Source organism: Mercurialis annua, linkage group LG2 (genome assembly GCF_937616625.2).
Source record: "Mercurialis annua linkage group LG2, ddMerAnnu1.2, whole genome shotgun sequence".
NCBI classification, from domain to species: Eukaryota; Viridiplantae; Streptophyta; class Magnoliopsida; order Malpighiales; family Euphorbiaceae; genus Mercurialis; species Mercurialis annua.
In genome coordinates, this window is record NC_065571.1 from 6,332,935 (window position 1) to 6,347,691 (window position 14,757).

At 32.1% G+C, this 14,757-nt stretch overlaps 2 protein-coding genes across 6 annotated transcripts; one reads left to right on the forward strand and one right to left on the reverse strand.

Annotated features, from left to right (window-relative positions):
• The first annotated feature begins 2,421 nt into the window (after nt 1-2,421).
• On the forward strand, nt 2,422-4,514 carry LOC126667244 (nuclear transcription factor Y subunit C-9-like). 4 transcript variants are annotated; one of them, XM_056104438.1, is made up of 3 exons: nt 2,422-2,664; nt 2,791-2,820; nt 3,394-4,514. In XM_056104438.1, the coding sequence occupies exon 3, from the start codon at nt 3,436-3,438 to the stop codon at nt 4,165-4,167; it is 732 nt and encodes a 243-aa protein (XP_055960413.1). In that variant the 5' UTR covers nt 2,422-2,664; nt 2,791-2,820; nt 3,394-3,435; the 3' UTR covers nt 4,168-4,514. The 4 variants fall into 4 exon arrangements, with proteins under 4 accessions (XP_055960413.1, XP_055960412.1, XP_050216171.1 ...); XM_056104437.1 differs by having other exon boundaries at nt 3,397-4,514; XM_050360214.1 differs by having other exon boundaries at nt 2,422-2,820.
• Nucleotides 4,515-4,518: 4 nt separating this feature from the next.
• On the reverse strand, nt 4,519-8,184 carry LOC126667237 (ATP-dependent (S)-NAD(P)H-hydrate dehydratase). Of its 2 annotated transcripts, XM_050360205.2 has the most exons (13): nt 7,962-8,184; nt 7,770-7,877; nt 7,510-7,700; nt 7,340-7,416; nt 7,125-7,234; nt 6,898-7,012; nt 6,115-6,177; nt 5,835-5,998; nt 5,473-5,534; nt 5,245-5,311; nt 5,082-5,141; nt 4,871-4,999; nt 4,519-4,789 (listed from the first exon to the last, which is right to left on the reverse strand). In XM_050360205.2, the coding sequence occupies exons 3-13, from the start codon at nt 7,613-7,615 to the stop codon at nt 4,762-4,764; spliced, it is 981 nt and encodes a 326-aa protein (XP_050216162.1). In that variant the 5' UTR covers nt 7,616-7,700; nt 7,770-7,877; nt 7,962-8,184; the 3' UTR covers nt 4,519-4,761. The 2 variants fall into 2 exon arrangements, with proteins under 2 accessions (XP_050216162.1, XP_050216160.1); XM_050360203.1 differs by lacking the exons at nt 7,770-7,877; nt 7,962-8,184 and having other exon boundaries at nt 7,510-7,763.
• Nucleotides 8,185-14,757: the final 6,573 nt, after the last annotated feature.

Genomic DNA, 14,757 nt, shown 5'->3' on the forward strand with positions numbered 1-14,757 from the left:
GATAATACGACCTTATTATACTTCATTATCATACTATTTTCTTCACATTATCATCTCGTTATTATAATTTTTATGTAATTCTTTTCATATAGGTATCATATTATCATGTTGTTATCATAATTTTATTATTATGTCGTTGTCATAACATTATCATTTAGGTACAATAATACATTATCATCTCGGTATCATATGATTATATTATGATAACGAGATAGTAATACAGTGATAACAACATGAAAATCAATTTTTCTTTTGTAGAAAATATTTCTTTATACAGTGTTATGATAACAACATGATAATACAGTGATACTCATATGATAATCAGAGACTGTTTTTTTTTTTTTTATAAAAAATTATTTTTTCTGCAGTGTTATGATAATCATATGATAATCAGATGCTGTTTTATTTGCAGAAAATCGTTTTTTGTGTAGAAAGTCGTTTTTTTTCCATCATAACATCGTTTTTCATGCAGATTTTTATATCTAAACTTGAAAAAAAATCAAGAGTAATTTATTTAGATCTGAATGTTATAAAAATCGCAATAATCACATGAATTAAAGAAAAGTTTGTTAAAATAAAATATGAAAGAACAATGCAGTGATGGTGGAGCGATGGAGAAAAGGCGGCGGAGCGATGAAAAAACGAAGAAGAAAGAAAGAAAATGGAGAAGAGAAGAAATAAAAAAGAAAAAAAAAAATTGACGAAGAAAAAAAAATATATAGAAGAAGAAGAAGAAGAAGAAGAGAGAGGAGAGAGGAGAGAGGAGAGAGAAATAAAAAAGAGAGTCATATAAAAATGACAGCTATTATATGCTAAGAGTAAAAAATTAAAGAAAATGAGGTATAATTATAATATAAACATGCTTTAGAGTAAAAAAAATAAAAGCATTGAAATGATGAGGTATTTTCTTTATCTTTTCCTTATTGAGGTAAGAAATTAAATTATTTTAAAAAATAGAGTATTATCCTAATCTTCCCCCAATATCTTCCTCATTATTCCAATAAAATTTGGTGTACCATGAATTTCTTTAAAATGAGAAATAAACATTTAAAGCACCTTTTAAGAGAGTCGGTGGAAGCCATAATTAAATACTCCTTTCATTCAATAACATTTAAAAAATACTATAAAATTTATTTAAATAAAATTAATTAATTTATAAAATTATCATATTTTCTCCTTTATTTTACTTTTGATGGAGTAATTTTCTAATCAATAAAATAAAATCAATATCTTATCTTAACAATCACTTGTTTTGAGCATGATCATATTATACTTATGGATTAATTATTAGAAATAAAGAAAATCTGAATCACTCACAGATTATCGGTCAAATCATTCATCAGGTTTTTAAAACGATGACGTGGAAGGAAAAAAAGACTTAAAACATGATTAAGAAATAAGAATGGGTGATATATTCATAAAAAAAAGAATGGGTGGCATATTTTATTGATAATGAATAATAATAATCTAGAACATCGTAGTGATTTTTATGCAATAGGAAAGTGCTTGTCATCGTCGACTTTCCACCACTACTTTAAAAATATAGTATTAAATTTAAGCCTAAGATTGAGCAACAGAAATAATTATATCCCACCAATGCGCTGGCATTGTCTTTAATAGATATGACAAACCATTAATTAAATGTGAATTAATATGTTCAAAACGCATGTGGATTGGTAAGACTCTCTCTTAATTCAAATGAGATCGAGGGTTCAAACCGTATTTATATTTACAACCGTTTAAAACTAAAAATTAAAATTTTATTTTCCGTAAGAGACTTATCCAACTCGAATGAGGATTAGTTTGAATATAGAAATTAAAATGTGTCGTCTTATAATTGGGATCCGTTCAGAAAACTTCATAATATTACTAAACAAACTATGAATTAACATAATTAGTTAGTCTATTATTTATTCGGTTTGATCAATAATTTTTAATTCTTATAATTAAAGTTGTAATTTTATTTAATAAATTAATCAATTTTTATGTATTGGATTAGTTTTAAATGAATTTAATTTGTTTTATTAATTTAATAGAAATTACAAACAAACCTTGTCAATTTTAAAATCTATTTAATTCGGTTAATTAAATTTACTCAATTTAATAAATCGCCTGATTTAATTAAAATATAAAAATAATTTAATTTGAATAAATCAATCAATTAACTCTAAACTATACCTACTAGCCTTCGCTTTTTTTTTTATGACGAAGACTCACTCTTTTAAACCGAAACTTAGAATCATTATTAAATTTTAGAATGTCGATCGTCCACAAACTCATATACTTAACAATTTCAGACTATAAAAATACAGTCCAAATTTGAATTTACTACCGTAAAATCCAGATGGTTGAAGATTAGACTATTAAGTCAAACTCGTGCAGATTTGCCCCACTCTATAATAAATAATTAAGCCTCCATTTAAATTAATTGTTGTCAAATGCTCAACGGGCTCCTTACACTATAGTAACCATGGACACACTGTCTGTGATCGCAGGTTCACTTCAGAATCAGATCGGCCCTATTTAGTAGTTCAAACTTCAATTCACTTCACAGACTACACAGACTCTCTGTGTCCATCCATTACTATTATTGTAATTTCATGGAAAAGCAAGGGTAAACCGGCAAATAAAAAAAAAGTCAAATAAACATCAGAAAGTTTCACGGTAGAGGAAGACGACGACTTAACCGGCGCTTTTCCTTTATTTTCTTCCCTTTTATCATATCTCCGATTGTTAGTGGAGTAATCACTCGGTTCTTTTCATAAATTCAGTTTTTTTGTTCCCTTTCAGATACTTCAAGAACATCAAGAATTAATCCAGGTTTTGATTTACTTATTTAGGTTTTCTATCGTTTTTTTTAAATTATTATTGGGGATGAAGAGTTTTATTGGTAAATATGTCGTAATTTTGTGTTTGTTTCGTTAGGTTATGAACAAAACGACAGTTAGAATAGGGTTATGGCCAACCCTTTTGTCGTTTATTGTGATTTTAGTATTGCGACATTACTAAGTTTAGGATTTAGACAAACGAAAAATCTAAGTTAGATGTATGTTTTTCTTTATTGGTGATTGTTGTATTTGTTAGCCTTTACGGATTTTCTTTTTTTATTTTTAGATTTCTGTTCTGTTTTCTAACCTAAATTAAATGAATATCACTAGCAAACTGATTAGAGAATTAATAAATTTGTAGTTGCAGCATGTTGTTATAAACTCAATTGCTTAATATAAGAATTTTAATTGAAAATTAGTGTTAAATTGAATCCATGACACTCATATGTGAGTCTATCTATTGAACCGATTCAATCGGGATTGATTTGGCTACTTGCGCACCTTTTATTTTTCGATTAACTGTAAAAGTGGATGATTTTGTGTTTCTCTGCTTTTAATTTGATAGCAGTTTACAGTTTTGCATTTGAGTAATTATCTACACATCGGCATGGATCAGCAAGGGCACGGCCAGCATTCTTCAGGTGCGCCTCCAGCGCCGTACGGGATGCAGCCGTATCAACCTAACCAGATGATGGGACCTTCCGGCACAGGATCACTTCAATCGGCTGCATCTCAATCTCAGCTTGCTCAGCACCAACTAGCTTTTCAGCATATCCATCAGCAGCAGGAGCAGCAATTGCAGCAACAGCTTCAGAGCTTTTGGGCTAATCAGTACCAAGATATTGAGCAGACTACTGAGTTTAAGAACCATAGCTTGCCATTGGCTAGGATTAAAAAGATCATGAAGGCGGACGAAGATGTGAGGATGATTTCGGCTGAAGCTCCGGTCATATTTGCTAGGGCTTGTGAAATGTTTGTCCTGGAATTGACATTACGGTCGTGGAATCACACGGAGGAAAACAAAAGGAGGACACTTCAGAAAAATGACATTGCTGCAGCTATCACGAGGACTGATATTTTTGATTTTCTCGTTGATATTGTACCCAGGGAGGATTTGAAAGATGAAGTAATGGGATCTGTTCCAACGGGGAACCTTCCAATAGGAGGCCCAGCTGAAGCCATGCCTTACTATTATATGCAGGCTCAGCTCGCACAACAGGCTGCTGTCCCGGGTATGACTGTGGGTAAGCCTGCCACAGATCAAACTCTCTATGGTCATCATTCTCACCCTTATGCTGTGCAGCCAATGTGGCCACAACAGCCACCTCCAGATTCTTGAGCAAGCAAACCGTACGGTTGCCGATGGTTCAAAAGCTGGAGCTTTAAAGCGGGCAAATCAATTTTACTGGTTGGAAGTTTGAAGTTAGATGGTTATCTAGTCTTTTCATTGATTTCACAGATGTTTTGTTTAATTTACATAATTGTTAGATTTTCCTTAGGTAATATTATCATCAATATGGATTTAGATCTTGTAGATAACTTGGATTGAGGTTCAATCCTTTTATGTGGTATTCCTGATTTTGTAAAAGCATCTGTGTATCCCAGTCTTTTTAAGCCGATCTAGGACATGATGCTGGCTGCACTCTGTAGAATGAAATAGCATCTATAGATGACAAGATTTATCAATCACTAGCAAAAAAGAACACAACTTTATTTCTCATTATTCTTCCCACTTGATAACTCATCAGAATTGAAATTTACATGAATACAAAGACCAGGTTTCAACTTTATTTATGCATCCACCTTCAACAATCCTACTATGAACATACCATGAAAAAACCTTCAGGAATCTGAACCAGTATACGAGTAGCGTTTTCAGTTTAACCTACAGCCTTGTGGAAGACCTCCCGGGCACGCGGAATCCTCGAAGATGTTAATGGGCTGGACAAATATCCTCGAAACTGCAGGAAAGGAAACAATGGTATGTAAGTCCTATTGTTTTATTACCAAAACATGGTTCGTGAACTGCTAGGAGTCATTACCTTCTACCCAAGCACTCAATGATATCACCAGTGAGAGTCGATCTTCTCTTGTCCTCAAAAGCAAGCGATGCAGCTTTCCTTAGTAAAGCAGACCCAGCGATGCACCCCAACATTGTAGGATTTTCCGGACTGCGCCAATTTCAAAATAACATAAACTCCTCCAACCATTAGAAAAATCAAAACATGGTTATATATTAGCGTATAGCCAAACCTGACACTCAAGTTCCCTTCAGCGGCTACTTTTTTTGCCCAAGATAAAAATACAGCAACACTGGCAGTAGTAGAAATGATGCACTTAAATATCATATCAAGACAACAACCACACATTTTATTCAAGACATTAGGTGAGATAAAGGACTAAATTGATCTATTACCTTCCAGAAAGGATATCGCCTTGGCCTCCACAACGCCTAGGTGAGCCAAATATGCTTACTGATTTGACTGCAAAAGCTAGATTTAATTAATTTCAAACTGATAATGTAATTATCAATGCCTAAAAGACGGCCACGATACCTATAAAAGTAACATTATGACCTAAATCATATCTTAAGAAAATTCATACACTGTGAGCAAGTAAAATGAACCATATTATCATTCCGTACCTGTCTCGCCATCACTAATGAGGTCAGATTTTCCTTTCCTTAATATGGTTACACCACCGATCCTGATCAATAAAAAATATTGCAAATTAGTAAGTGGACACAAAAATTAAACAACACAGTTTACCACTCATAATTACTTCGTATGCAGAGGTAAAGAAGGAAACATATTTTAAGCGCATTTGCATTGAAAGCGATTTGAAATATAGTCAAATACAATAATGAATATCTGCTCTCACTTCACATGACCTAAACAAATTTAAAACTTTACATCCACTAAAAGATTGTTATGCTCGATGGCACAAGTTGATAATGCTTGAGAAACATTTTAATGTAACTTTAAGGAAGTTAAAAGACAAATTCACCTTTTGGCAAGAGAAAGTAATTGGCCATGTGCTGCATCACCATCAACTTCACAGTTCAAGATTTTTTGTACCAGGCGCTTATATTCATTCACATTTGGGGTCAGGACAGCTAATGGATAGCCACTAACGAGTTCAAGACTGTTTGTTACAAGAAATAATCCATCCTGGGAAATACAGCATATAGTAGTAAAAGTAAATGCCTTATTCTGGAGGTAGATAAGCAAATGATAGAACACGCGGCAGTAAGATCAAATATATCGTCACATCTCTGATTACATACCCCGTCTACGACTATTGGAACATTTGACCGCCTTGCCTGCTTGATAATTTCACTCACGCAGTCCTGTAGATATAAAGAAAGGATACAAGAGAATTGCAGAGTCAGATAAATACACAACAGTAATGAGATAAAACTGAAACAGAAGAGTTTTTATGTCCATGATCCTAGTGGTGAGCATAATGAGGTAGAACTAGGCAGGTGGGGCAGTATGCAAGGATATGCCAAAAAAGACATCTCAAAAAACGTTTGATTCGTGGGAATAATAAAACCGCCTAGCCATTGTAAAACTCCATAAAGCAGGAGATTTTCATTTTTCAAGTTGCATTATACAGAGAACATATCAGTATAAGAAGTGATGCAAACTGAGACATGAGAACATGAGCCATTATTGTACTTTTGATATACAGAATACCATCATCAGAGTCTTAATGAAGTAATAGAGGGAATAGGAATTACTTTATCTTGCATAATATAAGATGATTAATCAATTTCTCCATAAAGTTCACATGTGAGCGTTTTGGGCATAGTAAAAAACGAAGGGCATTCTCACACATGTTCGTCTCCTAAACTTCTGATAACTTGTAAGAAAGTGATAATTCCGCTTTAATGCTGGAAGTGTCCTGAACTAGAAAAAGCTCCTTAACATCAAAAGTATAGCTCCCATAATCAACAATCAACTTATTATAACTACATGGCTTATGCGAAACTCAGTTATATATTTGGATGGACAGTAACAGCTATTTTCATATATAAAAATGTGAACCAAGCAAAGAAAAAGCACACCAGAAGAAAGGGATCCCTTCCAAGGCCAGGTCCAACAACAAGACAATCAAATCTCTCCATCCATTTATCAACCTCGGCCACAACCTTTGCTGATATTTGCTCTTTGTCCCCTCCCCTAAAACAATTTTCATTTCAACAAAATTCTGGGTTACACCTAGGCACAATGTTTTCTAATCAAAACAACTATGTAGAACATACAGTAAAGACAGCAAATGAAAACAAAATACCCAATATTATAAGACTCCTCCAGAATAGGGTGCACAATCAACTCAGGGCTATAGCTTTTGATCACGGGCGCAGCATCTTTTGTACAGAACACATGAGACAAATCTGCACCCTGCAAATGAAGTATGCAACCATAGATAGTTAGACACTATCCAATCAACCCAAATCAGTATCATATTAGTACAAATGAAATAGAAGAATACGAGCAAGAACTAACAATTTTCAAAGCTGAAATAGCAGCAAAATAAGGAGCACCAGTATACTCTCTACACCCACCAATCACAGCAATTTTCCCTGAAAAACATATCAAAACAACCCAAATTAGATAACCATACACACTAATCAACTAATCAATGAACAGAGGAAGTAATTCTCATACTCACTCACCTGCCTGGCCTTTATATCTAACTGGGTCAAGAATTGGAGTAATTGCTCTCAAAATGCTTAAAGAATCAGCCTCCACATTCCCACTGAAAGAATGTGTTTCTTGCATTCTGTTACTGTAACCTCCTCCTCCTACAATAGACCTTATCAAGAACTGTTGCCTTCTCAAAACAGCTGAGTAAGAGTGAGCTAATCTGCAGTTTCTTGTAATGTTTAGATTCATTACATGTGATTAATGAATCCAAGATTAAAGAAATGCTTACCACATTATTTCTCGGTGAAGAATTGATGGGTTTGTGTTGGATTTATCGACTGTTTGGTCAGCATAGAGTCAGTGGACGCCGCTTAAGCGAACTGGGTTTGAAATTGGCCTGAGGATACGGCCCATTTTAGTAATGAATATAAAACAAAAATAGAATGCGGAATTAGCGACAAAAATTGGACGAGAGATGAACCCAGAGACGAAGCTGAATGCGATAAGATCAGGTCTGATCGTGATCGGTGCTTTAGCTTTCGGATATTTATCGCTTGAAATTGGTTTCAAGCCTTTTCTGCAAAGAGCTGAACAACAGCAACAGCAAGAAGAAGCTGTTCGTCGACAGAATACTCAAATAAACCATGGCTCTAACTAATTTTCAGGTTACTTTATTACCCATCTTATTAGATCAACTTAATTTCTTTGTTGATTAGTCTAAGATTTAACTTTATAATGATACCCATTTGATTATTCCGTTTGATTTACTCTAATTTAGGTTTAACTGGTATATTTGGCTTTACTATGAAACATTTCATTCTAGTTCTCCATTTTTTAACCCTAATGTAGGTTTGAGATAGGCAAAAAATATATATTTGTCATTTCTTGTTCTATCAATGTCTAATATTAGCTTAAGATTGCGGTTGCATTTGATTGTTACACTCGAGTTAGGTTCAATTTGTAACCCTTTTCAACTGCAGAAACGGATATGAAAATTAAAATGCTGCAATGGGCAACACCGAAAAGGAAATTATATATTTCTTTTTAGTATAGAGTTTGGGGTTTCAGAAATATTCAGAAATGTAAACAAAATGCTGCAAGTTTAGAATTCAAAAAGTTTTAGTGCAACATAGCTTTTTAGTGGATGTTAGTTGAATTAGCGGTGCTAAGTGCCTAGATTTAATTGTATCTGGTTGAAAGCCGTGTTAATGAAATTTGTGTTTGATAGATTGATGATAGCGAGACACAAGAAGAAAGAGGAGAAGAGGATGAACAGAACCAGTGGGAACTAAGGCGAATGGCTGTCGCTCTGGTACTATGCTATGTTGTATATGCTATCTATATGCTCTGTGTCTATTATGATATCCAACACAATGAGCCTGAAATGTCGAGAGAGGACAAAAAACGTAAGGTGCGAACATGGGAGCGACAATTTGAGAGCATCAAGGAATCAATTGATGTTGCCGAGGCAATCAAGGAAGGAAATGCTAGTATGGAGAAAGCTAGACAGCATGTTCGTTCGGAGCAAGAAGTTTACGCAGAGCTTGTGAAAATTGGAGTTGAGCGGCACTTAAGGTACACTGCCTACAATTTTCTTACTCAAGATCCTGCAAGAGTGAGGGCTTTTTTTGGTTTTTCAGTTAATGAGCGCTAGAACGTTTTGCTAAACATGATGCACGGTCCTCAAGATCTGTAGCGAATTAATGGGAACTTGATAGTTTGTGCTTCTTTTAATTCTTCTGATACCTCATACTGCGATTCCTGGTAATATGCAAGAGACATTATGAAAAATTATTAGATGAACTTTACTTACCATGTAGAATTATGAAATTTCCATGATAGTGTGACATGTAAATTAATTGGATTAAAATACCAATTACAATGAAGAACAATAATTTTAATGAAAGAACCACGGATTGATGCTCTCTATATTATTTGGTTATTTTGATCCAATTACAATACGTGTCATGTTATTAATGAAAAGTCAATAATCCTATATGATGAACTGAGCGAATGTTAGGGAAGGATTGAATAGATTATGTAACTTTTAGTACAAATGTTGTACGGGAATGAAACATTGAAGTAGAAAATCGTGAAATAATAGTTTTTAGAAGAATATGTTTAAATAGAAAGTCTTGGAATTTTAGAATTGTATTCAAAACTACGACGTCAACATGTAGGGTTTAAGAAGTTTCCGTGCAATATAAGTAATGGTTTGCAAGAGTTATTTGTTTGATTTTACTTATTTCATACTCGATCGCACATGAAAACAGCTTAGCAAGATCTTGGAGTTTCAAGAAGTCATACTAATCTCAAATCTCAATAGTGAATCCATGAAATTCAACATTTTCAGTTGTTTCGGGCATCCCAAAACCACTAAACCTAAAGGTATGGACATGGAGAGTGTATTACTCTGATCTGATCTTTGACTAGTTTCTTCACAGACAAGTAACATGTGATGCTCTTATCCTTCTATATCTTCATGCTATAATGTCTATTTATTTTGGTCAAATTTAAAACTTAAATTATACTCCAAAATATAATGAGAAGGAGAATATGTTATTAGCATTTAGCATTTCCATTTCCATTTCCAAAAGAAATTATGAGCATTTCCAATTCAAAGTTATTTAAGTTCTTATGGCGAATTCCAGTGTTATTTAAGCTTGTTTACTCTGAAAAAATATGCAGACGAACTTGATATGTTTGCTTAAAGTGGTCTGACAGTGACATATAAACATAAACATTAAACATTATTCCATGTTTTTTTATAGGGGTAATGTCATAAAAATTCACGAACTTTATATATTTTCTCATTTTAATCATGCACTTTAAATTTTCTCATTTTCATGCACGAACTAACACTTTTTCTCAAATTCATGCACGGTGCTGAGGTGTCACGGCTCCATTAGTGTAATTGAGGTCATTTTACACCAATAAACGAGTGCCACCTCAGCACCGTGTATAAATTTGGGAAAAAGTAGTAGTTCGTGTATGAAAATGAGAAAATTTAAACTTCGTGATTAAAATGAGAAAATGTGTAAAGTTCGTAATTTTTTTGACATTAACCCTTTTTTATATAATCTTTAGTTTTTCTCATAACATTCTTTTTTATTTGTGTGTCATTTTAATATTTAGATGTGTAACTAACTAGTAAGTTGTTGTAGAAACACATTAAACAAAAGACATTATACAATTTTAGGGATAGAGCTCACATTGAATCGTTTTTCTTTTGAGCAAAAATCAATCCGGTTTTTAAACTTGTGATTCAAGATCAAATAACACACTTTTAGTCATTTTGATCAATTAAGGACGAAACTCTCATTTTTAAGGTTTTTTAGGTTAATTAAGGACAACATTCTCTCTCTCTTTTTCAAGTCAATTAAGGATAAAATTAGGTTATCCCGGTTTTTGAATTTGTTTATATCATAGAATTTGTCCTTAAATGACCTAAAAGAAAATATTATCCTTAATTGATTTTTTTTTGCCAGAAATAAAATGACTAAAATTTAAATCACAAATTTAAGGACTGGATGGACCTTAACTCATTATCTTCCCTCCGTCCCGTTTAAGAAGGGACAAATGACTTTTTCACATATATTAATAAGAGAAATTTAGGAAAAATACTCCAATTTTTAAAATATTTGTAAAACGTACCTCATGATCAAAAAGATACATAAAATACTCTCGCTTTTTCTGTGTTTTATATTTTTACTTCAAAATTGAAATTAATTATTCTTTTACTCTTTTAATTCAATACAAATACCTGTCCATTTATTCCTTTACTCTATCTTTCTCTTTTTCTAGTTCTTCTGTTTCTTTAAAAGGCACACGACCTTTGGTGGTACAGTGGAGGCGGTCTTCAGCAGCGAGGTGGAGGCGATCTTCGACGGCGCAGTGGAGGCGATCTGTAAGCGGCAAGGTGGAGGCGATCTTCGACAGCGATCTTTAACGGCGTAGCGGAGGTGATCTTCGACGGCGAGGTGGAGGCGATCTTCGACGGCGATCTTTAACGGCGCAGCGGAGGCGATCTTTAACGGCGAGGTGGAGGCGATACTGGAACGATCTTCAGCGCCGTTTGTGGAACGGAAAAGCTGTGGGTGGATGATAGACTTGATTGCATTTATGATAGCGTTTGACAATTTTTAACATAATTGGAGGCTTCCTTTTCTTTAAGCATTCTGTATTTCTATTAAAGTTGTGAATTGTTATCCAATTTTTCATTTGTAGTTTGTGTGCTTCATGCGTAATTTTTATACATGATCATGGATATGATCATGGTTATGAGATATAAATTTATATTATGTCCTCTTTGCATATTTTGGACAAACAAATGAACAAGTTAAATTCACAAAATGCTATAATTATAATTCTCATCTAAATATAGCTTATATGTTTTACTTAGTGCTGATTACTTATTATTTGTGGGATGCATGGTAACTGATTAATCTATGATTAAGTTTATGATAATTTTACAATATCTAATTAATTTATGATAAGTTTATGATAAAGTTATGATAAATTAATGATAATATTATAATAAAATTATGATAAGATTATTTGATAATTTTGTGATAAAATTATGATAATATTATGAACTATTATAAAAATGTGATCTAATTCTGCATAAATTACGTAAATAAGTTATACAAATATTATGATAATATTATGATAGTATTATGATAAAGTCATGATAAAGTCATGATAAGGTTATGATAACGTATATAAATAAATTTCACCAATAATATTATGATAAGGTTATTGATAATCTTATGCTAAGATTATGATAATATTATGATAAGGTTGTGAAAATATTATGATAACGTCATGGAAAGCGTTATAATAATATTATGACGAGGCTATGATAAAATATGTAAAAAAAATTATAATAAGGTTAATGATAAAGTATATAAAATAATTTTACATTATACAGTTATGATAATATTATGATAATAATATGATAATAATATGATAATGCGAATGATAATATCATTGATAATGTTATGATAATATTACGATAAAGTATGTAAATTATTTTTGCATTATACGGTTATGATAATATTATAATGCAATTATAATCATTTTATAATATGATTATGACAAAATTATGATAAATCATGTAAAATAATTTTGTATTGTACAGTTATGATAATAACATATAGGTCTATGATAATATCATGATAAAATTATGATAATATGATGATAAAGTTATGATAATTGATAATATTATGATAATGTTAATGATAATATTAAGGCAAAATACGTAAAATAAATTTGTAAAATAAAATTATGATAATTTTATGATAAGGCTACGATAGTATAATGATAATATTATGATAATTTAATGATAATATTATGATAATATAAATGTAATTCAAAATAAATTTATTTTGATCTTTTAGGCTGTAAATTTAAAGTCTATTAGGAAGACCATATATACGCAAGATTGAAATTTGAAAGTAAACAGATGGCAAATTTTTTATAATCCAATTGCTTTTAAACTTGAACATTTGAACAACAAACAAAACTTTAAAAGAAACCCATAAGTTCCAATAACTTGATAAGTACAAAAAAGAAGCACCCTTGGAACCATTGATTATAAACTTTACAGCTAAACCTGCTAATAAAAATCAAAAAGAAAAATGAACACTAAGAAAACTAGGACCAGTAAATATATAACATTAACGAGAAACTACATAAACAGATGACAATTTTGACTAATTTTTAAACCAAAATAAACAGCAAAATCTATTATCAATCTAAATTATAGATGTAACCAAATATATTGCCGATGTAACCAAAGCTATCATCAATCCACTGTTCCTCGTTCCTCCACCGCTGCTAAAGATCGCCTCCACTGCTGTCTCCAAAGATCGCCTCTGCTTGCACCGCCGCAGATCAGCTCTGCATGCGCCGCCGAAGATCGGCTCTACTTTCGCCGCCAATAACTTTACCGTCAAAAATCGAACCAGATCTGAGATTGAAATTAACGGATGAGGAGAAACTATTTGTGAGGGGGTGCCATCGGAGCAGATTCCTTGCGATTCAAAACTGAATCCATGATCTTTCAGTGGTTATGGAAATTAAGGATTGAAAAAATTGACAAAATAAAATAAGAGAGAGAGAGAGTAGGCTAGGTTAGGCTAGCCTATCATTTGAGAGTAAAATTTTAAATATTTTGATACGGAGAGTATAAAAATAAATAAAAAAAATTCTTGAGGTAATTGTAATATCTTTTACGCATTGAGGTAGAATATCCTATTATTCTCTTTTTTTAGGTAAATACCTAATAATCTCTATTAATAAAGCATTAATTACTATAGTGTTTTCTTATTTTACCCCTATTTATAATAGTGTTGTATTTTGTGTATAAACTTATAATCATTAATTATGGAAAGAGAAAAGGGGGTAAAAAAGGAAAATTCATATAAATTGACACAAAAAACACGATATGGCCTTTTTAAGTGGGACAAATAAAAATGGAATATGTCCCTTCTTAAATGGGACGGAGGGAGTATCATTTTTATAAGAAATTTTAGAATACACGGATTTAAATGATCCTGAATTCAGTACTAGTATACTCCACAAACACGTTTAAGCGTATCTATCACATTTGCATTGGTTGTCATTATTGAGCAATTGAAATATCTTCTTTAAGATAACTTAAGACTTTTCAGAATGCACGTGAGGAACTTTTTTTAAACCTAACAAAAAAAATAAGTATTTCAAGTCTTATGTGACACAAATCTTAATCATTTTTTTTCAATCAAGGCAAAAGGACCTATTTTTATCAACAGTTCTTTTGGCATTCGATGTATTGGATCTATAAATATTTTAAAAATTCTTCTTTGACTTTGTCCAAGATTTTTAGAATTTATTCATTTGCTTTGGGAGTAACTTGCTTTGGATTTGTCACTTCTCATATAACCGGATAGTCTGACTCTGGTACTAAATATGAAAAATGTACAGTCTCTAAGTAGTTAGCATTCGGTCGGTTTAGTTAAAATTAAACCGAAATTTTCAAAATTAACCAAACAGAAAATTAAAATGCTCAAAACAGAAAGTGACCGATATTACGCTCAAAGTTAAACCGAACCGTTTGAAAAAAGAAAAAAAATAACATTAAAAAAGTTCAAATATTCGGTCTTTTCGATTAATTTCGGTTTTCCGGAATGAAACCGAACCAATAACTAAAAATAAAATCAAAATCAAAACTACACAACCCTAACTTATCAGCAAATAACTTTGACCTAACAAAAAATCATCAATTTAATCAGTTA